We start from the raw sequence: 21,966 nt of genomic DNA, 5'->3' as shown, positions 1-21,966 counted from the left end.
TGCATGAGTAACAACCCCGACTGTCCAGTTCTGTGTCATAATGCAGTTCTTAGTTGTTTGGCCTTGCAAGTATTGTTTTAAACCGTGAAGCTTTTCAGAAAACCAAGGATGTGGTACATGTTGTTGTATGACATATTATTCTATTCATACTTATTAATAATTTTACTGGGTCATGTGTAAATTATATGGTTGTTATTTTGTCTTTTCATAGCCCTCAAGTTCACTGAAAAGCATGAGTGGGTGCAGGTGGAGGGTGGAATCGGAACTGTTGGTATCAGCAATTATGCTCAGGTGGGTTTTTGTGTTTGTCTATCTACTAGTCATTGATTTATGGCACTCTTTGTTCAGAGTTTTGCTTATGACTATTTAAAACAGTTTAAAACTGCACTTTGCTCTCAAGAGCTGAACTATATCAGGCATATTTACTGCTTTATGACTATTGTTCAAGTCAATTGATTATCGCCGCTCTGCAGAGGTGAACAAAACATTTCAAGTGCAGGACACTCTATTATCAGTAAATGTTCAAACCATAATGGATGGCAGCCCCCTCACACACACACATGCACACACGGCCTGAATGAAGCTGGTTGAGGAATAATCATGGCAAAGAATTTATATTTTAACATCCTCACTTTCAGCTGTTAAAAGCATGGTAGAGCAGCCAATAGAAGTCAGTTTTTCTACTCATGGAAAGGAACAAGAAAACGTTATTGCGGGACAAGTTTATTTCTACAACACATTTAATTTCAAAGTTATTTATCTAAAACATAAAAAACCTCAAAGTGGGACAAAGGATGCATTTTAAAGTGCAAACCTTTTCAAATAAAAAATGGATGTAAATAAATGTATTTTGACCCTAAACCATTCAGTGCTTTTTTAAACTACCAGCAGCGTTTTGATGATACAGAGAGCCAGGAGAAAGCTCAGAGGACTGGAGTTAAATGAGCCACTTTCTTGATGAAAGTGACTGCACAGAGGAAGTCGTACTGATAAATGCTCGGCACTGGCACTTTTATTGTAGCAGATGATGCAGCCATGCACCTGATAACATGTCTACAAATAAGCATTTTAATATTTTCATCCTCAGTGAATTTTCAGCTGAGTAAAAAGCACATTCTCTGCCATTGTAACGTCAATGAGTGTGCAGAATGATTTTCTGTTTTGCAGATTTGTGTAAATTATACTTGAAGGAAAACAGAAAAACGTGGTGGTTGTTTCTGCTGCATTTGGACTGTTTTCCTGTGATTCTGCTTGTTAATATTCACTGTCACGTTAGGGAGGCCAAATTTATAATGAATGAAATGTGTATGTTTAATTACCTGTAATGCAATCTGCCACATTTAGTGATGAAACGATTAACATTAACAAACAAATCTTAGACTGATTGTAATAGTTTTTTATGAGGAGTTTGTACTTAGAGACATCAAACTACGTATAAGTTGAGTTTTTTTTTTTACTATTCAGCTGGAATCTGTTTTATTTGTTGGCAATATGCAGTCTGAGTAGAAGTAGCATACAACTGACAGTCTGCATGTGTAGTCTGTTCACCCATACACCTCTGTTGAATCAATATTCTGGATTATCTGATATCAAACAGCATTTTATGTATCAATTCTGTCTTCAGTTATGTCTTCACAAAATTGTCAACATGACGTAGGAGTTTTTTACACTTAAAAATGAGCCCTTTTTCTCATGAAAACCTCTTGTCAACAAGTTTAATTACATGTATGAAATTAAGATAATTGAAAACACACACCAACAAAGAGAAAAAAATGAAAGTGTATGTTCATGATCTTGAAAGATGTTTTAAAGCCATGTCAGATTACTGATTTAGATTACTTTTATTACATTATTTCTTTTATTTGGATTTATAGTTCATGGTGTCATGTATTATCTAGTGTTTTTATACCATTTTAGGAGGCATTAGGCGATGTGGTCTACTGTGGACTTCCTGAAGTTGGCCAAAAACTGGACCAAATGGGTAAGATCTGAGAATAAACTTAACAGTTGCTTAATGCTTGTAGTAATATCAGAAGATATCTCTCATGCTGTGTTTTTGTTGTAGATGAGTTTGGTGCCTTGGAGAGTGTAAAGGCTGCCAGTGAGCTCTACTCGCCGCTGACAGGAGAAGTGACTGAAATCAACACAGAGCTCGCAGAAAATCCTGGACTTGTCAATAAAGATTGCTACGCACAGGGTAAGTCTCTTACTGCTGCTGCTTGCCAGCGCAGTTCAGTCATTTCTGTTAACATCTCACAATAATAATTGCTCATTTGTTGCCAGTTGACAAGTTGCTAAGCTAAAATAATGTCATAACTTGCTATGTGTTACTTTTCATTTCTAAACTTTTATCTTTCAGGATGGCTAATCAAGATGACTATTGAAAAGCCTGAAGAACTTGATAGCCTCATGGATCAAGCTGCATATGATAAATTTATTAAGTCACTGGAAGAATAAATCAACAAACTTTGTGCTGTTTTCTTCTCTAATTGCAGTCCAAGATTTGGTAGGGAACTTCACTAACATCTTGTGTGACCCAGTTCTTTGGTGGTATTTATTTTGGTCTTGGATTTTGTCCGATTAAAATGTCAAGCACTCAGTAACATCTTCCACATAGAAGGTTGGAAATCGTTTTGCCACAAGCAGTTCTAAAGCGCTCTTAATTCAAGACCTGTCTGTATTATTGGGTCTTGTTTGCAGTGCTTTGCTCCATTTTTAAATGTGCAGAGATGTGGTAAGGCTGGACAATGGTATATCAAATTAATGTAATAAAACTTTAACTTTTATGTGTGTTGATGTTTTTTTATTCTGTATTTATTGTTACAACACAAACTTGAATTTTTCTCAGCCTCTGACATTCTCACAGAGTACAGTAAATATGTGGGAAAGTATTGTAATGTGAAAAAAAAACCTAGAGCAATGTATTACTGCTCCTCATAGACGCGTACACATCATGCCTGGATTGGTACATGTGCTAAGAGGACATGCTGCTTATTGTAGTTCAGCGCACCTTGACCTTTGCCCTCAGCTGAAAATAGACTGAGATTGCAAAAACTAGTTGACTAATGATTAACCCAACAGTTTTTAAATCAATGACATAAAAAAGATTTGTTACAGTTTTGTAGTATTTATTTTACATACTTTGCATAATCAGAAGAGAATAAAAGTTTTTATAATTACTATAAAACTTATAAGAAGTTTCCATTTAAAAAAACATATAAAAGCATATCCATGTTATCCATTAAGGTATGACCTGTCTACCCATTGTCCCTACATATTCAAATGGTCTTGATTATCTAATTTACTCTAATATTTAACCATTTTTACATTAGACATGTAAGCAAAATAATTATCCTGCTGAAGGCGTTTAGCATAAGACTTGTAGAAGCATTTCTTGAATGTACTCATTATACAAGATTAAATGAACACCATGACTTTGAAAATATGTGGACGCAAATAAAAACACTGCAAACCAAATAACCTCTTGTGCGTTTAATATAGAAGTCTAGAGGAAATCATACAACACAGCTGAGCCTACTGTAGAGCTAATATGGCTTCATCTAGTGGTTAAAAGGAAAATTTCACCTAAAATTTTAAAACTAAACTTTTGTGTTTACAACCCCACAGAAGCCTCATTAGCATTGGTTTAAAAATATTAATCTAATACATCAACATTGACAGACATAAAACACATAGCAGTTAAAAGCCTCTTATATAAAATAAATGAGCAATGAAATGAATGCTAAGGCTACTACATTCTTTTCCATCATCTCTGGGCAGGGCGGATGGCTATTCATCTCAAGCTCGGGTCCTGGGAGCTTGGGGGTCCTACGCAGTATCTTAACTGTTCCTAAGACTGCGCTCTTCTGGATGGAGATGTTTACTGATTTTTCCATCATTGGAGTTGGATATATTAATCACTATGGCTTTCCTCTGCTGCTCATTCATGATCACTATGTCTGGCTGATTGGCCATCACCATTTTGTCAGTCTGAATTTGGAAGTTCCACAGGATCTTTGCCCTTTCATTCTCCATCTCCCTGACTTATGGGTCTCCAGTCCATATTGTGCACTGATGTTTCTGTACACTATGCCAGCTACTTGGTTATGGTGTTCCATGTATTCTTTTCCTGACAGTATCTTACACCCCACTGTGAGGTGCTGGATTGTTTCGGGGCTTTCTTTGCACGGTCTGCTCCTGGAGTACTGCCTGATGTGGTAGAGCTGAGCCTCGATGGCCCGAGTACTCAAAGCTTGCTCTTGTGCTGCCACAATTAGCACCTCTGTGCTGTCCTTCAGTCTAGCCCTCTCTAGCCATTGGAAGGACTTGTTCATATCGGCCACTTCAACAATCTGTCGGTGGTACATGCAATGCTGGGGTTTTTCGTTCCATGATGGGTCTACCTCTAACTTGGTCTCCTCCAGGTTCCATTACCTGAGACAGTGACAAAATGCTTCATCCCTTGGGCCCTCTTCCTGATATATTCATGGAGTTTGGACATTGGACCTTTAATTTTACTGCACATTGATATCATACATTTAAAAGAACCATATTGTTGCTTGCAGCACCATCTAAATAACTTATATCCATCTTATGCAATCAAACAGGAGTAAAGTGTATTCTATGAATAAGGTTATAATTGATCATTTGCACTAATTTTGATTTCTCAAATTTACACTACTTCTGGATTTCCAGGTAGTATTTGTAAGTGGTTTCCCCTTGTACATAAATCTATGATTATCTCACAGTGTTACACGAGAGGATTTTAAAATATTTAACTTAATCTTTTTTGAAAAATGCTTAGTAATGGAACAAGAAAATGTCATCAATCAGATATTGAGATATTTGCAAATGGGAACATACTATAAACCTGTAGAGAGTTTATCAATGGACATATCTAAAGCTTCCTGTTCAGAACTTTCCAATCTTGTATCTCAATTTGAAACTGTAAACCTATTTCACTGTATACATTGCATTATTTGTACACATTTGGGAGACGTATCCCTCTTTCATCCCTGTCGGCAGCTAACCCAAGGTTTATTGTTATTCCATACAGATTTTCAGAATATTTCGACCTCTATAAAAAGCTTTTGTCAAATGAATGGGAAATAGCTGTCAAGAGAAAAAGATGTTATGCAATTTCTGAAAACATAATGTTTATATTCCCAGCTTTTAAATAAAAAAAAAACAAAAAAAAAACAACTAGTTAAATAATAACGGGTGTTATTATTTTCCATTCCAATAAATTTACAGACCAATTTTAGTACACTTACACACACCTCACTCTAAGTGAAAATAATTACACATTGAAAAGCAGTGGGGTTAAAAATTCTCAAGAAAATAATCCAGTTTTTCTTCAATATATTTGGGTTAAATAAATTTTTAAAAAAAATTAAAACTAATAACCCAAAAACATAAAAAATAAATAAATAAACACACACACACACACACACACACACACACACACACACACACACACACACACACACACACACACACACACAATAAAAGTAAGATAAACCCCCATCTGAATACAAAACAGAAATTGGCTGACAAATACATTGATAAAAAAAACAATTAAATTAGTGCAAAGTTAAGTTAGGGTACAGAGAACAAACAAGCTAAACAAGATACATTTATAAATCGTATTGTTAGAATGGACAAGATATTCAGACCAATATAAAGCAGAAAAGGCTCCCAAGTTCTGTAGAACATGTGACATTCATGCTTCCAAACGTGAAGTGTTGTCTGTTCGCCCATTGGTTGGTTCTCACATATCCCACAATCCCCCGCCTTTCTACTTCCTTTTTCCTTTCGGCCATTTTCCTCCCTCGTAGGTACGAGAAATTATTCTCTAAATACTTTCTAAAAATCTGTTTTAATCCTCCACATTAAAAATGTTCTTGTACAGTTTGTTTACAGATATACAAAGTGGACTTTCTCAGTTTTAAAAATGGGCGATTATTGTGTTACTTTTACCCAGTGAAACACTGAGTAGCGGATGTTTTTGGTGGAGATACCAGGTCCAATGGTGGTTCATATAACGCTACCGTTTCAGCTATTTCCATTCGCTTTATTAAATATTAGTAACCCACAGATTAACCATAAGTTTGGACACTAAAAATATAGATGATAAACTGGACCTCGTTCTGCACGGAGCACTCTTAATAACTCCACATGTGCTGAGCGAGAGGTTTCTTCGTGTGTTAGCATGCAGAATGTAGCATGTGTGCTGTTGGTGTACCGGCATGACAGTCCCTTCATGCGGCCCTGTGTCACGCTGTGTTGCAGGGAAGTAGGCAACCATGGCCCCAAGCCGGAATGGAATGATTCTGAATCCCCACTTCCACAAAGACTGGCAGAAAAGAGTCCGCACCTGGTTCAACCAGCCAGCCAGAAAGATCCGCAGGTAAGAACTGTGCCGCTAGAAGATGCTAACTCAGGCTAACGTTGCCTTCACTTTATGAACGTGTCTTAAGTGTGAACATAGTTGGGCATGTTATCAGAGCCACCCAATGGCCACTTGAATTATTCAGACTAATGAAATAAATGATCAAAGTGTTAATGAAAGTAATTACATCTTCAACGCTATTCTAATTTTCATCTGTAATGTGTTTTGAAGAGCGAACTGCACTGGAGGCCAGACTTATCTTCTGGAGTCAATACTTTGATATTTGCCAATGAATTTTAAAGCTGATACTTTTGAGTATTGAAATACCATTCTGCTGATGCAAAACATGTCATTAGTTTTCACTTCTGTCAAGTTTTAGGTAATTAAATGGGATGTGATGCCCAGCAGCAGTTTGTTCTGTTACATGATTATAGTAGCCTTATTAAATGCAGTGATGATGATGGTGATGCTACTGTTAGTGGTAATAAGGATTTGTTATTGATTTTCTTTGGACAGAAAGTATCTAATGTGGTTATGAAAAAGTGCCATAACCAAATAGTGTTGTATCACTAGGAAAAAGTCTGGTATTCTTTACCAAACAGTATCTTCTCTTCTTTGCTGTCATGTGAATGGGATTAGTATTTGGATAGCCATCAGTTGACAGATTGCAATTAAAAAAAAAGAGGAAAAGTTGAATGGATAGTGTTTTTCTTAAATCCACAATTTTTATAACCAAGCATGATTTAGGTTGTATGTAATCCAATCATATTCTGTTTTTGAAGTGTCAGGAAACCGGTATAGTGGAGGAAGCAAACAGAATTCTCAGTTATTCTTAATGAAAAATTCCTCCTCCTCCAGGCGAAAGGCTCGTCAGGCTAAGGCTCGCCGCATTGCTCCTCGTCCTGTTGCTGGACCACTGAGGCCACAGGTCAGGTGTCCCACTATCAGGTACCATACCAAGGTTCGTGCCGGACGTGGATTCACCTTGGAGGAACTCAAGGTAATATTTTCAGATAAACAGCCTTTTTTAAGGAACAATTTCTCTCTGAAACGGAAAAGTAAAATAAACATTTTGATTGCTTTTAGCATTCTTGTTTGTGTAGTTGAAGACACTCAAATCTTTGTTGTTTTTTTTTCCCTCCATACATCATGATCATGAAAACATAAAAGGCTTAGCTGCTTTGTGATTAATGATACTCCTACCCAGCCAAAAAAAAAAAAATTCAAAAGCTGAAGATGAACATGAAGTGCTTCTCAAATTTGATCTTACCAAACTGTACCTTGTCTCTCCCCATTTACTTTCTTGCTGTGGGTGGAAAGCTAAATAGCTGATGTGCTTTACCTCTGACCATGTGTACTTGTTTGTTCTTATTCACACATTTTAATATTAAAGCTGGGGTAGGTAATGTTGGGGAGCTAGCAAGATTTAAAAGTGGCACCCTGTCTAGTCTCCTCCCCATCTGTTTTTGCTCCTTATGTGATCCAAGGCTTTTTTCTTACCTCTGCTAAGGAGGTTATGTTTTTAACAGCGTTTATCTGTTTGTGTTCAAGATAACTGGAAAAGTTATCTACGGATTATAATTAAATTTTCGCGAGTTGTTGGAAATGGGAAAAGGAAACAGGTGTAATTTTGGTGGGGATCTGGATCACTGTTTGGATCCAGGAATTTTTTAAATACCGTGGTGGAAGTTTGCACTCTCCGAGTACTTTTCTAGTTTGTAGATTTTTCCACCAACAATTTACTCTTTCTCGGCTGTTTAGTGGGAGGAGACAAATAAGCCGGGTCGGGGAATCCTTTCTGCGTTTTCTATGCCATGAAGAAGCTTATGAAATATAAGAAACGACTTTTTTTTTTTTTTTTTACAGATTCACAGTAAACTGAAGGGTTTACTATACTATATTTCTTATTGTTCATTATTAAATAACGTACAGACTACTATCAGGACGAGGAACCACTTCACCCATAGTAAAAAAACAAAAATGTCGGAGCAAGATTACTTACCCCAGCTTTAATACACATTTAACTAATTTTTCACCAAATTACATTTACAGGGTTTGAAAGAGAGATTGGTTTTTGGACGGCAAAAAAAGTGGTTGTGTGTGATAAATACTGTATATTTAAAATGAGAAGCCAAAATGCTTCAGTGTTCACAAAATTAAGGAGAGGAAAAAATCACCACAATATGTTTAAAAAAAAAAACGTTAGCCCCTATGAATAATATGTAAAGGCCATAATGTCAGTTTGCCAAGACTTAAGCCAGTTGAGCATGTTTGTGTGTGCTCATATAGACTCATTGGCTGTCAGTGCTTAAAGAAAGGTTGAGTAAGTTACAAGTAGCTCTCTTCTATTTTAATAAAGTATTGTCTTCAGTCATCTCAATCAGTACACTGATTGTGTCTGTTGTATATGTTCTGCAGTATAAACACCATCCTATGTTCAGCATTATAGCAGTCAGATGATGACAAATCTCCGGAATCGCTGTATACGCTTGATGAAAACTTTGAACCCTTTTTCTGATGACTGCTCTTGAACTTGGGATGGGGGGACAAACAAAGACATAATTGGATTGTCTGGATTTTGACATCAGTATTGTATCAGATGTACCCAATGAGTTGTTTAAATGCTGAACTCTAAATGTACTGTGCTCCTCCCTGCAGGCGGCTGGCATTCACAAAAAGACAGCCCGCACAATTGGCATCGCAGTCGACCCCCGCCGGCGCAACAGATCCACAGAATCTCTTCAGGCTAATGTGCAGCGTCTGAAGGAGTACCGCTCCAAACTCATCCTGTTCCCCAGGAAGGCGTCTGCACCCAAGAAGGGAGACAGTTCTGTAAGTCTCTATTACAAGCTTTCACATGGTGGTGCAACAGTCTGTTTAGCTTGGGTTTGCATATGAAATAGAATAAATTTCAAAGCAGGTTTAGCTGTTTTTTTTTTTTATCTTTCTAAAATTACTTTAGTAAAGTTTATTTAAGTTACAGAAAGCCAAGCTTAACAGAAATCTTTAAAAAAACGGATTTTAGAGAGCAATTTTTTCTCATGCATCCTGAAATGAGTGATTCCTGACTAAGCAATTGGCACATATATTTTTTTCATTTAGAACTGTGAACATTCATTGTATTGAGTATCCTTTGATTCACTGGGTTGTATGCATGTGAACGTGTTTTTAGTTTATATTTTCCTGAGATGGTTCGGCAGACCAATGGTCAGTTTGGCACTTTTTAGAAATGGATTTCATCATTTTAATCATGATTAGTCTGCAAGCTTATCATTATAATGTATACCAGACATGTTTGCTAAATTTTGGTGGCCAGATGTTTGTGGACTTTGAAGAAAGTCTTGTTTACAGTCAGGTGCTGCAATGTTGATTTCTTTACACTTAAATTACTGTTTTGTTTTAAGGAGGAGGAATTGAAGATGGCCACTCAGCTCACTGGTCCAGTCATGCCCATCAAAACTGTAAGTTTCAAATACTCAAATGATAAATTCTACTAAATCGCAATATATAGACATGAAAATGACATTTTAGAATATTGTATTTACTTTTTTTTTTTGGTTTCATAGCTGCAGTTTATCACCATTTAACAAAATATAGATGACTAGGTAGTGTCAATTGGACTGTGACGGCTAAAATGTATTTACTTATTTTGCATCACAGCAGTCAGATGATGACAAATCTCCGGAATCTCTGTATTTATTTTTGATGAAATATTTGAACCCTTTTTCTGATGACTGCTGATCCAAAATTAAGCCAGTAAATCTGCCAAAATGCTAAATCCACCTGTTGCTTAATAGTTGCCTGAGAATTGGTTTTCACTTTGCATCAGTTTATATGAATGGCTGAATTTTGTTCTTTATCAAAAATAATTTTTTTAATCACTGTTTTGAAACCGTTTTATGTCCTCAGGTGTACAAAAAGGAGAAGGCCAGGGTTATCTCGGAGGATGAGAAGAACTTCAAGGCTTTCGCCAGCCTGCGTATGGCCCGTGCTAATGCCCGTCTTTTTGGCATTCGTGCAAAGAGAGCCAAAGAGGCTGCTGAGCAGGACATGGAAAAGAAGAAGTAGAAATGGTCACTATGAAACTTTGCAAAATAAAGTCTTTAAAAAGAGCTGTGCAAGCATTTCATGCTTTTTAAAATTGGAATTATTTAAGATAATTCAATGGTTGCCAGTGTTCTGTTGGGTCAAGATAGCAGCGCCTGTGTTTAAATTGTGCCTATGAGGAGAAGGAAAGACAACCTTTGGAATTGCCTTTCATCCCAGCCAATACTAAAAAACTGGAATTAAATTGATTTCTTTGGGACAAAGGCACAAATGAGTGCATGGGTACATAATTAAAGTTTCCAAAGTTATCACACTATTGACAAACCGTCAGTTTACACTTGTACTAGGAAAATTAATTGATTGTGGAAATGTCTACATGCACCTCATATTTATTGCTGAGAAGTGAAATGGAGTAGACTTCATATGGTGGTGCATCAGTGTGATTTACCGTCCACCAGTAGAGGGCAGTAGAGGCATGTGTTGCTCTTGGAGACCCTGAGTTGGACAGATGAACTAAACATTTATGAAAATGTTTTTGAAATGAGTATAAATCTATAATGTTAAACTTATGTCTTGGGTATTTTGCTACAACATATTAATATTTGGATAACTTTATAAATTTTTTAAAAAATTGTTAAGCAGAATCAAAATCAAGAATATAAATGTAGGAAATCTTGATGAGGAAGCTCACATTTTCCCTCTGGAATAAAGTTTTTATTCATTGATTTAACAATCTGACAAAGCTAACAGTCCTGTGTAAGATTGTCCTGTTTTTTTCCAGTATGCTAATTGACAAGTAGAAAAGCAGGAGGTCAGGAGAGGTGAATGTAAGAAAACATCTCGGTGGGCAGTCTAACACTCTGCCCCTGCAGGGAAGCAGAATTGAATTTTAATCATACAGAAGGTTATGTGCTGACAGAAATGAACTAAATTGGTATTAACAGCAAGAACCCTGAACATACCTAAACAGTGCACATTTTGGATGCACTTTGGTGTTTAAAGTTTAAATGTATAACTATGTTACAAAGGATTAGTTAAACACTCCATATAGAAGGGAGACTACATACTAACAAGACACTACTTACCCCAAACTAAGTATATATGAATACCACTAAGCCAGGATGTTTACATATACAGGCTGTAGGTGAAATTAAGTGTCATCATACATATCTGAGCATATCAATGATAATCAATGGTCTGAACACAAACAATATAGTTAATGAAGGTTAATGGATTGTTATCGAGCAGGGATGATGAATGCTTCTAAAATAGATGGTATAATTTATCCGTAAGATTGGTTATTACTAAATATTGGTCTTGAACATGAAAGGACACTGTAGATGTTAACATTACTTGACATTAACATTTAAATGATTAAATTTCCAATATGTTTCATATGTATTTAAAGCAAATTACTTTGCAAATGATTGAGCGCACTGTCAGGTGAGAACTCAGTGGATGGGCAGCTGCAACTATGTTCATTGTAATTTTTGGATTCAACTCCAGTTTAATTTGACAGATTTCTCTCCAGAATATTATGAAGTTTCTGCTCTGCTTTTTTAAGTCAGTAAAATGTCCAGTATTGTCAAATTCAGACACTCAGCTGACTGTAAGTGGGATTATGCAGAGATCTGATGTAAACTATAGTACACAATTAGTTGCAGACTTTCTGTGTGCACACCTTTTTTCTGCAAAGTGCTGTACTTGGTTATGCTCTGCTATTCTAAAGCAGTGTGCTCATCCCAGTGATGAACAGTGTTTCATTTAAATAGAAAACAAACTTTTTTAGCCACTTTTTCCTTTTGGGTCATTAAGTTAAGTGCAATGAGACTCCAAGAGAAAGCAGAACCTGTTGAAACACTGGCTCTGTATTTGATTTTCATTTATAGTTTATAGTGTGGTTCAATCACTTTTGCCAATAGAGGGATTTAGAAAAAAAGAAAAGAAAGCATTGAATATGTGTAAAAGTGTCTCCACTCAGGGGAGCTGCTGGTGGAAAACTGATAATGATGCTGTACAAACATGCACGCTAAAAGAAAAGTGAGCATGTCAGGCCACATTAAGTGATCCTCCTCCTTGGATCACTTCATGCAGTGTGGTCAGCAGCACCAAGGCAAGCAGTGGATGTTACTGGGGAGAAGCAGCGGGGGGGACTATGAATAGATAATCCATGTGTAAATGCATGGAACGTCCTGTGAGGTGCTGAACCGACACAGCAGCAGCAGCAGATGGCCGCTGTTTGGAGCTGTGGCGTAACAGGGCTCAGGTGTGTGCCCCACAGCAGACGCTTCTTACCAACTCTGAAAACCCATGGAAGAAGAGGCAGTGAGGGCGAAAGCTGCTGGAGAGAGCTGACTATCGGTGACGATGTTAAACACAAGTGTGTACAGATTCCAACTGGGGTTTGCTTGGTTTCTGTAAAGAATCTCAAAAAAACTAGCAAGCTGTGTGGGGATATTAAAGTGGTCTTTGTGTATTTTGTTTTGCAAGTCTGATAGTAATCAGTTCAACAGATCAGATAATTAAAAAGGAGAGAGCCAAGTGTTTTATTTTCCATGCTGTTAAAGCAGTTGCATTGACCTCTGTCTGCTCTGAAAGCCTCTCACAGTCAGTCATATTTTCTTGAAATTTGAAGAAAACATAGTTTCTTTCTGCCTGAAGGACATGCAGAAAAAAATCATCAGGGAGGAGGAAAATGTTACAAGTGACACCTTCACATCTGTATTGTCATAAAGTGCTATGCAACATACATTGAAACTGTAAAAATTAATCTGTGTTTCTCTGCTTGAAATTGTTTTGAACAACCCAAATTACCCGAGGCGGTTTATCTATGTATTCGGATACCTTGCCTTTAAAGGCCTTCACTTCTGTTCTGCAGAAACTTCAAGAGCTGCTGTTTTGTCAGTGCAGTCAAAATGTTATGCAATGCCTGGAAATACATTCATGAAGATAATACATTTGTGGGTGGACTGAGAAAGGTTCAAACATCAACGCTGTTTGAAAACAATACATTACGCAACATAATACAGTAGCTGTACAATCAGTGAAAATGTACCCTGTGAATCTAAAACCAGTGTGAGTGTCAGTGACATTATGCGTCGTCTAAGTAAGTCTCTGTGTGATTTTAATAAATGTAAGAGTCTTCAGTTAGCTGCTGTTCCCATGTGCAGATTTAATTGTGTTGTGTCGCTGCTGGATGATCCATCTTTTTTCAGCTCTTCATTTTTGTGTGTGTGTGTAGGCTAGTTTTTTTTTTTTTTTTTAATCGCTGAAGCTGCTTGTTTTCAAACTGATGTGTCTCTGTCACTTTTTATGCTTAATTGCATAATACTGCCCATGTGTGCCATTTTAGAGGATTGTGTTTCATTATTGTTCAGTTATTAAGTGCAGGAAGCAATAAAGCAGTAGTTATTTTAGTATTTCATCGCTGAAAACATGTATGCCTGTCTATCACCAACTGGATGCAGATCTTCCTTTGCAATCTCCATTATAATTCATGTTTACATTTTAAAGATGCAGCTGCCTGTTTATGCTGAAGGCTTCCTCTTTGTGATTTTGCCTCAGTATTAAACGTGGAGGGTGCCACAACAAACAGAGGCTGCCATCATTTGGGAACACTGTGAGGGAGATTTACAGTATGCTAATGCTGGATGACAATCTGACTGGCATATCAGGTTAAATCTATTTCCAAAGCCTATTTGCAAACAGAGATGAATAAAAAACAACAAATACTCAGAGAGAGTTGTAGAGCTGGAGGACAACATGCCTTTGACCTTAGCATAAGCTGTATGTTGTGGTTTTCATTCACTGATCCTGACTTCAACGCTCTCTTGTTCTCAGTTCACATATTTCACATGTTCAATATTTGGTGGGAGCTGTCAGATGTCAGCCTCTGTGGCACTCCCACAAACTCATTTCCCCCTTTGCAGACTCGGTTTTGAATTGAAATAAGCCCACCCTTACATCAGCAGCTGGACTCACTCCACTCCCCATCTCCTACAAGCCGAGCCCACTCCCTCCTTACCAGTCAAGCCAATGAGTTTTGGCTGGGAAAGGGAGCGGATTAAACAAGTGTTTTAAGGAGTAAAGAACAACCACAGGTAGGGAGAGTTTTTTTTTTAATCCTCTCCGGCACTCTTTCAGCTTATTACTTTATTATTGCTCGTTTATTATTCTTGTTCCTTTTGTCCATTGCTGCTTGTTTCTATGGAAGTTAGTAATATCTCAGTGACAAACGATGTTAATAAAGTAATCTGTCCGAAGCTTTGTCTGTTGCAATTAGAAGAACTGAGACAGGATCGTTATTTGGTTACGATATTGTGTTCACAAGACTGAAGATTTGTGGCGGAGTAAATCTGTTGTGATGAATTATTCAGCAGCCGCTCAGTAAAGCGTTTCTTTTCATCGACTTGTTAGATTAGAGACGCAGCCTTTTCGCGCTTCTACGTGTTGCTTTTACCCGTAGATGTGTACATTTAAAGTTTTGCTTCCTGAGATAGGCAGGGGTTTGTTTTAAAGCTCGTGCTTTTTGATGCATTTCGAGGCTGCTGGAGTGAAGTTTGAAATGGACGCTTTTGGGTTTCCAGGCTCACAGCTGGCGAGCGGAACCGCGGGCGCTGTCCCTGGTGCTGAAATCCAAACATCCAAACACATTTGCTCTTTTGTTTCCTCACAGAGTGACACTTTCCAGTGAATGACGCTGATAGAGAAATTCAACCCCATCCTGATATTTTATTGCCTTTTAAAAGATTCAAGCGGGGTTGCCAGTTGTGTAAAACCCGCCTTGCTCAAGGACATCCATAAAGGGCTATGTTTGTTCCTAAACAAATCAAAGTCTTCTATTGTTTTGGTTGTTTGTTTTAGTGGTGGTCTGGCCAATAAATGCAACAATCTTATATCCAAAATCAATATTTCTTTCATATATTTTACCAGTTTGCTTGAACAAAGGGGAATTGACCACATTTGTTATATGTGTGCAGTACAGATTGATGATTTGTTCATGTCGTTTGTGGACAGCATCGTAATTTAGAGTGACTTCCTCCTTTTAACGTTTTATGAGTCTTTAAAAACGGAATTATCTTTAGTTTTCTTTCATTTATCTTTACAGGAATTTGACCCAGTCAACCGAAAGCCCAACCCCACCATCTTCATGTCCTGTCTCTCTTCACTCCTGAGGTGAGATGACATCCCTTACAAGGGAATAGCTCTGACAGGCAGCAATAACAGCTTGGCTTTGGTTTAGTCCCCTGGGACTCAACAAGAATCTCTGTTTTTGTGACATCTGTACCAAGTCAAAAGGGCCTGTCTCCTGTGAGTGTGCCAAGTCTTCACTGAAATCCCCAAACCAACCGCTTGATTTTCTCATTCCTCGGAGCTACAACATTGCACTGTTTCGCTGGCTGGCAGCTCCTCTCGCCTTGAACCAGGATGAATGATGTTCAGGAGGCCACCTCCCCTGCGACCAGCCTGAGCGGTCCAGCTACCTGTGTCTCCAAAGTAGAGCTACGTGTATCATGCAAAGCTCTGCTGGACCGAGACACACTAAATAAGTCGGACCCTTGTGTGGTACTCATGGTACAGCACAATGGACAGTGGATAGAGGTGAGTTTATTCTTTCCCTCCTGTGATAAATATGCTGCTGAGACTCAGTTAAAGTGAAACTGAAATACTTCACAGTTTGTCACCTTTAGAAAATCTGCTCATCAACTTTTTCACCAAGTTGTTTAAAAAAAATGTGATTAGACTCTAAATGAGAAGAGTACTGCTTCTTAAAGTGATCTAAACAATATGTTTCAGTAGTGTGAAAATTGCAGAGACAGATACAAGGACACTTGCTCACCCTCTCCCTTCCAGCATCATAAATCTGGAGAGGCTTAGATTCAAGGATGAAACAATGCTGACCTGTATTATAAATTATTGGCTCAACATCACTATCTCACTTCAATTATCAGGAAATTTGTGTCATACTTTGGCAGGTAACTCTGTCTCTCTCTCTTTCTTGACACACACACACACACACACACACACACACACACTATACACACTATACACACACACACACACACATATATATATATATATATATATATATATATATATATATATATATATATATATATATATATATATATATATATATATATATATATATATATATATATACATATAGTAGGCTCTAGCTTCCCTGCAACCCTTAATCAGACTAGGAGGTTTGGAAAATGGCTGCATGAGTGAATATATTATATATATTTCAACATGGAAATAATTTGTTGGTAACACTTGGTTTGTTTATGGGCTATACAAATGGGAATTTCATATAGGAAGAGATGGTACAAACAGTGACTGACATTATTGTGGAGTTTTTATTCTTTTTAATGTGATAAGAGGTGGTAACATAAGATGACTGACCTGGGTTCAATGTACCATGAGTATAAGAGCTATTTTTAGCCTCACTTAGTGACGCAAACTCACATGAAATAACTCAGAGTGTAGTATTACATTTACACTGTGAGTGCAACTCTGTCTGTCTGTCTGTATCTATCTATCTATCTATCTATCTATCTATCTATCTATCTATCTATCTATCTATCTATCTATCTATCTATCTATCTATCTATCTATCTATCTATCTATCTATCTATCTATCTATCTATCTATCTATCTATCTATCTATCTATCTATCTATCTATCTATCTATCTATCTATCTATCTATCTATTTATTTATTTATTATCCAAGTCATCATCCATCCATCCTCTAGACAGAGCTGACAGAGTACATTGGTTGTCCAACTCTGCTGTCAAACCTCTCACAAATGGGAGGCACCGCTGCTGTGCAAATTGTTTATTTACGTCAATAACTGAGTAAGAAGCAGAGCCCACTCATATCAGCATCTTTGTCTTTTATGAATTCATGCTGAATGACCCCAACAACTTGCAAGTGTTTATCTCATTACAACATATTTGAAAAATTCAGAAACAGGGTGAAGAGGACTTGTCTCAATATATCTATCCAAATCTCTCTCTCTATGTATATATAGATGTATATATATGTGTGTGTGTGTGTGTGTGTGTGTGTGTGTGTGTGTGTGTGTGTGTGTGTGTGTGTGTGTGAATGTAAATATATATATATATATATACAGAGAGACAGAGCTGTTCTATAATTTTTAGTATTTTATGAGCTACATGTGCTTGTTATGACAGTGTTCCACACATTATGCAGGACCAGCTTGCAGGGGGGGTGATTATCAAAACAAATTTTCAATGTCAAAGATCCCTTTATAGTTGTGGCCCCTTACCAGCAAAAAGCAAGCACCACAGACTTCAGTGCAACCTATCCTATGTAGCTCTGATCAGCTTTCATCAACAAACAGACTCATCCCAAATCTGTCTGTCCAGATGGCATGAAGAATAGAGAGACAGCAGGAAAAGTCAATAAAGAGAATGCAGGGTGAAGGAGATCGGTTGTTCCTTTCTTTCTTAGCATTATTTACTTCAGATATTTTTTCAACAGCTGTGATAAAAATCAAAGTCTAAAAATTTTCCAAAATTTTTTATTTCTTTTACTTTTTCTTTTTAAATTAAGCAGATAAGATTATGAAATTTGTAGAGACACATGCTGAAAAACAAATGTATAATAATTTTGCTATTATGGCACTAAGCTGTGATGAGGAAAATACAAACACCAACAATAGGGAAAAACAACAATGATGAACTGATGACTGATAGACTCTATTATTAGGTTCTATAGCTATCTGTAGAAGAATCAGGAGCAGGACAATATTTCAATCAAAGTACTTTGTATACAGCTGTACAAAAATCATTTAAATACATTAAAATGAAATCAAATAAAAGAAAAGAATAGAAACGTGGAGTTTTGATTTCAAACTGTACTGTGATTACAGGGAGGTATTAGTGTGCAGATGCTTTCATGGAAGTGGGAGGTATTCTGCTGTTTTGGTCCCTTAGAGAAAAGGCTCAGCATAACTTTATACTGTTATTGTGAGTCATTACCAGCATCCTACAATGAAACAATGAAATATCTTGATGCCACAACACACATGTGTAGATGATGATAAGAATGACCATCCATCCATCCATCCATCCATCCATCCATCCATCCATCCATCCATCTATCCTTCCATCCATCCATCCATCCTTCCATCCATCCATCCATCCATCCATCCATCACCAAGATTGGCTCTAAGGCTGATGAATAGGTTGAGTTAAGATGGATCCCATCTCAGCTGCCCTGAGCCAAGGTTCCAGTCTTGACAAGTCTTAAGTCCATCACAGAGCTCACAGGCAAACAAATTCCCATGCACAATCAGACACACACCTGTCCAGGGTGTACCCTGCCTCTTGATCAATGACTGCCGGGATAAGCTCCAACTTCCCCACTAACCCGGATTTGGACCAAGCAGTTAATGGACTGGATGGACTCAGACACACTTAAAACAGCCAGTTTTAGCTGTTAGGCTAGGATGAATGTCTGTGGCTTGTTCAAAGAGACACAGGCAAAAATGTAAACTCTATCCCAGCTGACGTTTGTGTTGTTACCTACTTGCTGTGAGGCGACAGTGCTTAGCACCGCATCACCAGACCTTGACATCAGAGTAAAATTTTCCTGGCTGAAGTACAGAGATTTGTGTGAAAAAAAACAGTTTTTTGCAAATCGTAAATGCAGTTTATTCATTTGTTTCTTGAACACCTTGCTGATATGAAAACATTTTCATTGTGTACAATATCAAAACTCACTTAATGCTCTGTGCTGTGGAAAGGATTTTCTGGAGAAGACTTTGGACAGTTTCTAATAGATTTAAAAGATCTTGTTAAGTCCTCAAATTGAGCTCCAAATGTTTTTATTTTGGCATTCTCTGGGCCACACCGGTTGTTATGTTTTTTTCTCTAAGTTGGGACTTAATTAGCTCTGGACCTTTACAAGAAACTAATGATAATTATCTGCTGAATATTTTCTTATGCTATTAGTAAAGCTCTTTTAGATTCCAAAAGGAAAAATGTAAGTGCATGGCTTGATAAGTAGTTTGTGTGTTTCTTTTTAAATACACTTTCATAAATGTAACCCTTGAATTAAACATTTTTAAAAAATATTTACTTTCTGTATTTAGAGCTGTCCTTAAATTTTGGAGTGGTGTGTCAGACAGTGCTTTCCTCTCCAGCTTCAAAACACCTTATGAGTGAAAATTAATTGAACGAATGGCATCCATCTCTTACAAGAAATGCTTGATCATTGAAACTTGGTTCTTGAACTGATCTCTGTCAGAGTGAGAATTGAGAGACAAGAAAGCACTCTCACGCTCTTCCAAAGTCATGATGACATAAAATCTGAACATGGTCCAGTTCAAGTGGGAAAAAAGACTATTACCTCTGATAGATATTACAGCAACATTTTGGATAGCCACTCAAATCCCTCCAGCTGTCATATACTTGCAGGTGAGCTCCTAATGAAGGTTCTTAATGGCCTCTGCATCAGTTTTGAAAGATTTCTTGATATATCAAAAAAGGAATCATCGATAATGTGTATATTTAGCAGACTGACTATTTCTTTTTTATCTATAGCTGAGCTATTCACTCAAAGTCCTGCAGATTTTCTATATATCCTTACTCCAACACCCCTCACTCAAATGTATGAGTCGTGCATAACTTCATACGCTGTTGGATCTTGATGTGTCTGGTTTGTTGAAGTCGGGAAACATTGGGAACCTGCAGGACTATGGCCCTTATAGGACCAAATTGAATAACCCTGATCTATAGATATAAAGGCCTGCTGACATAAATACCCTGCCCAATGATAATTGTGACACATTAGTCTGCACAGAAATGTTCATATAGCTGTGTGAGAGCTAAACCCAACATCATGAGCAGATGGGGTCTCTCAGAGCTCAGCCTTTTCTCATCATGCAGTCAAAGAAGGGCATGGATAGTTTCTCCACGCTAGGATTAAATGTCAGAGTCCTCCAATCATTTCTCATGTCATCCTCTGGCCGGCACATAATAACATTTGCCCTTCCTGCTGTTCCTCAAAATAAGTAGAAAGATGACTGTGCTTCAAGTTGTATTTCCTGATTTACACTAGAAACTGATTTATTAAACAGTCTGTGAAATTGGTTTAAAATTGGTTTAATTTCCTCACATCAGCTACTGCTTTGATGACAACATAGTGATTATAATAGAGAATGTTAGAATGTTTTAACATATTTGCTGGAACTGTTTGAAGGTTCAAAGTCTTATTGAGGGTGTTTCCTTTCAGCTGGACAGGACGGAAGTAATCAAGAGCAACTTGCATCCAGTCTTTGGGAAGGTTTTTTGTCTGGATTACTACTTTGAGGAGGTGCAGAAGCTGAGGTTTGAAGTGTACGACATCCATGGCACTCATAGCATCGGGACCCGTGATGATGATTTTCTGGGAGGGATGGAGTGCACGCTTGGTCAGGTATGCCTGTACTGCTATTTTGTTGGCATTTCTTTTACTGGTTTTCAAACTACACTGATGGCTACCACTGTGCTAAAGTCTTCAATAATCCTTATGTTATTTATTTCTTTGTTTTATATGTTGTTTTCAAGGAGTTAGACTTTCTTGCAACCTTTGATGTAAACTTGGCATATCTCAGCACGTGTAGTGCACTAAATTCTAAAAATGGAGGTGACTGGACATATGGAAGGCAGAGTAAGTGGGAGACATTAAAAGTAACTTCAACAGATGGAGAGTATTTGAATGTCCTAAAAAAAAGGAAACACTTTTGACAAGCCCTGAAATATTAATGTGGTCTGATAAATCTACTTTTTTCTCAAAAGTCTCATTTGTAACAATGCACTTTAACCTAATAATGCTAAATGTACCATTTTGTGATGGATAAGTTTCTCAGACATTTGCAAAAATTTCATCTTCAGCATGTTTCTTGACATCCCATTTGATACTTTTTCTGCCTCCATAGCAGAGGCAATCAAAAACAGTACGGTAGTTGCATAGCCATTTTCAATATGGTTTTCTTTAATGGTTATCTATATCTTTATTCATAAAGGAAAGAAAAGATTTGTTTAAAAAAAAAAACTCAAAATATACACCAAAATATACATTTTTTTCCTCTATTTCTTGCATGAAATGAAAGCATAGTAGAAAAGTTGGGATCTGTGCATGAGAAACAAGTAGGAAAGGAAAGAATCACAAAAGTTTGCAGATAAACATTTGTGGATTTGTAGACACTAGCAAGATGTGGAAAATGGACACAATTATCTTAGAGATCACACAGACAATTAACTGTATATGTGCTGATGAATCAAAACTTTCCGTTAATCTGTGACAAAAAGAAGAAAAAACATAACGTTACAAATGGTAAACTTTGAACGTTAAGCTAACCATATTTTAACATAACTATTTGACATTCTGTGGTAAGAGTGGGCTATAAAAGTGCATGCAGAAGGATCTCTTTGTTTGTGGTGTTAGAAATAAATCCAGTGCTATGTATTTGCTGCCTAGAGTAGCAGACTAAGTGATTGATAATTATGGCTG

At 37.2% G+C, this 21,966-nt stretch overlaps 3 protein-coding genes across 3 annotated transcripts in view; all 3 read left to right on the top strand.

Annotated features, from left to right (window-relative positions):
- Window positions 1-2,738, top strand: part of gcshb (glycine cleavage system protein H (aminomethyl carrier), b) — a gene marked incomplete at its 5' end in the record, with an annotated part of 3,815 nt that extends 1,077 nt beyond the window's left edge. The window contains 4 exons of the mRNA XM_079243842.1: window positions 212-291; window positions 1,918-1,981; window positions 2,066-2,197; window positions 2,360-2,738. Coding sequence (XP_079099968.1) covers window positions 212-291; window positions 1,918-1,981; window positions 2,066-2,197; window positions 2,360-2,457 — 374 coding nt within the window. The 3' untranslated portion in view covers window positions 2,458-2,738. The remainder of the gene's footprint in view (window positions 1-211; window positions 292-1,917; window positions 1,982-2,065; window positions 2,198-2,359) is intronic.
- Window positions 2,739-5,795: 3,057 nt separating this feature from the next.
- rpl13 (ribosomal protein L13) lies at window positions 5,796-10,503 on the top strand. The gene is made up of 6 exons (XM_079238725.1): window positions 5,796-5,837; window positions 6,292-6,409; window positions 7,250-7,391; window positions 9,050-9,223; window positions 9,796-9,852; window positions 10,301-10,503. The coding sequence occupies exons 2-6, from the start codon at window positions 6,306-6,308 to the stop codon at window positions 10,457-10,459; spliced, it is 636 nt and encodes a 211-aa protein (XP_079094851.1). The 5' UTR covers window positions 5,796-5,837; window positions 6,292-6,305; the 3' UTR covers window positions 10,460-10,503.
- A 5,362-nt stretch (window positions 10,504-15,865) lies between these two features.
- cpne7 (copine VII) overlaps window positions 15,866-21,966 on the top strand; it is a gene marked incomplete at both ends in the record, with an annotated part of 35,029 nt that continues 28,928 nt past the window's right edge. Inside the window, 2 exons of the mRNA XM_079244801.1 lie at window positions 15,866-16,039; window positions 20,707-20,889. Coding sequence (XP_079100927.1) covers window positions 15,866-16,039; window positions 20,707-20,889 — 357 coding nt within the window. The remainder of the gene's footprint in view (window positions 16,040-20,706; window positions 20,890-21,966) is intronic.

Source organism: Telmatherina bonti, assembly GCF_933228915.1.
Source record: "Telmatherina bonti genome assembly, chromosome: 1".
Taxonomy (NCBI): domain Eukaryota; kingdom Metazoa; phylum Chordata; class Actinopteri; order Atheriniformes; family Telmatherinidae; genus Telmatherina; species Telmatherina bonti.
The sequence above is the reverse complement of the archived record's forward strand: the minus strand, read 5'-3'. Positions and strand labels throughout refer to the sequence as shown.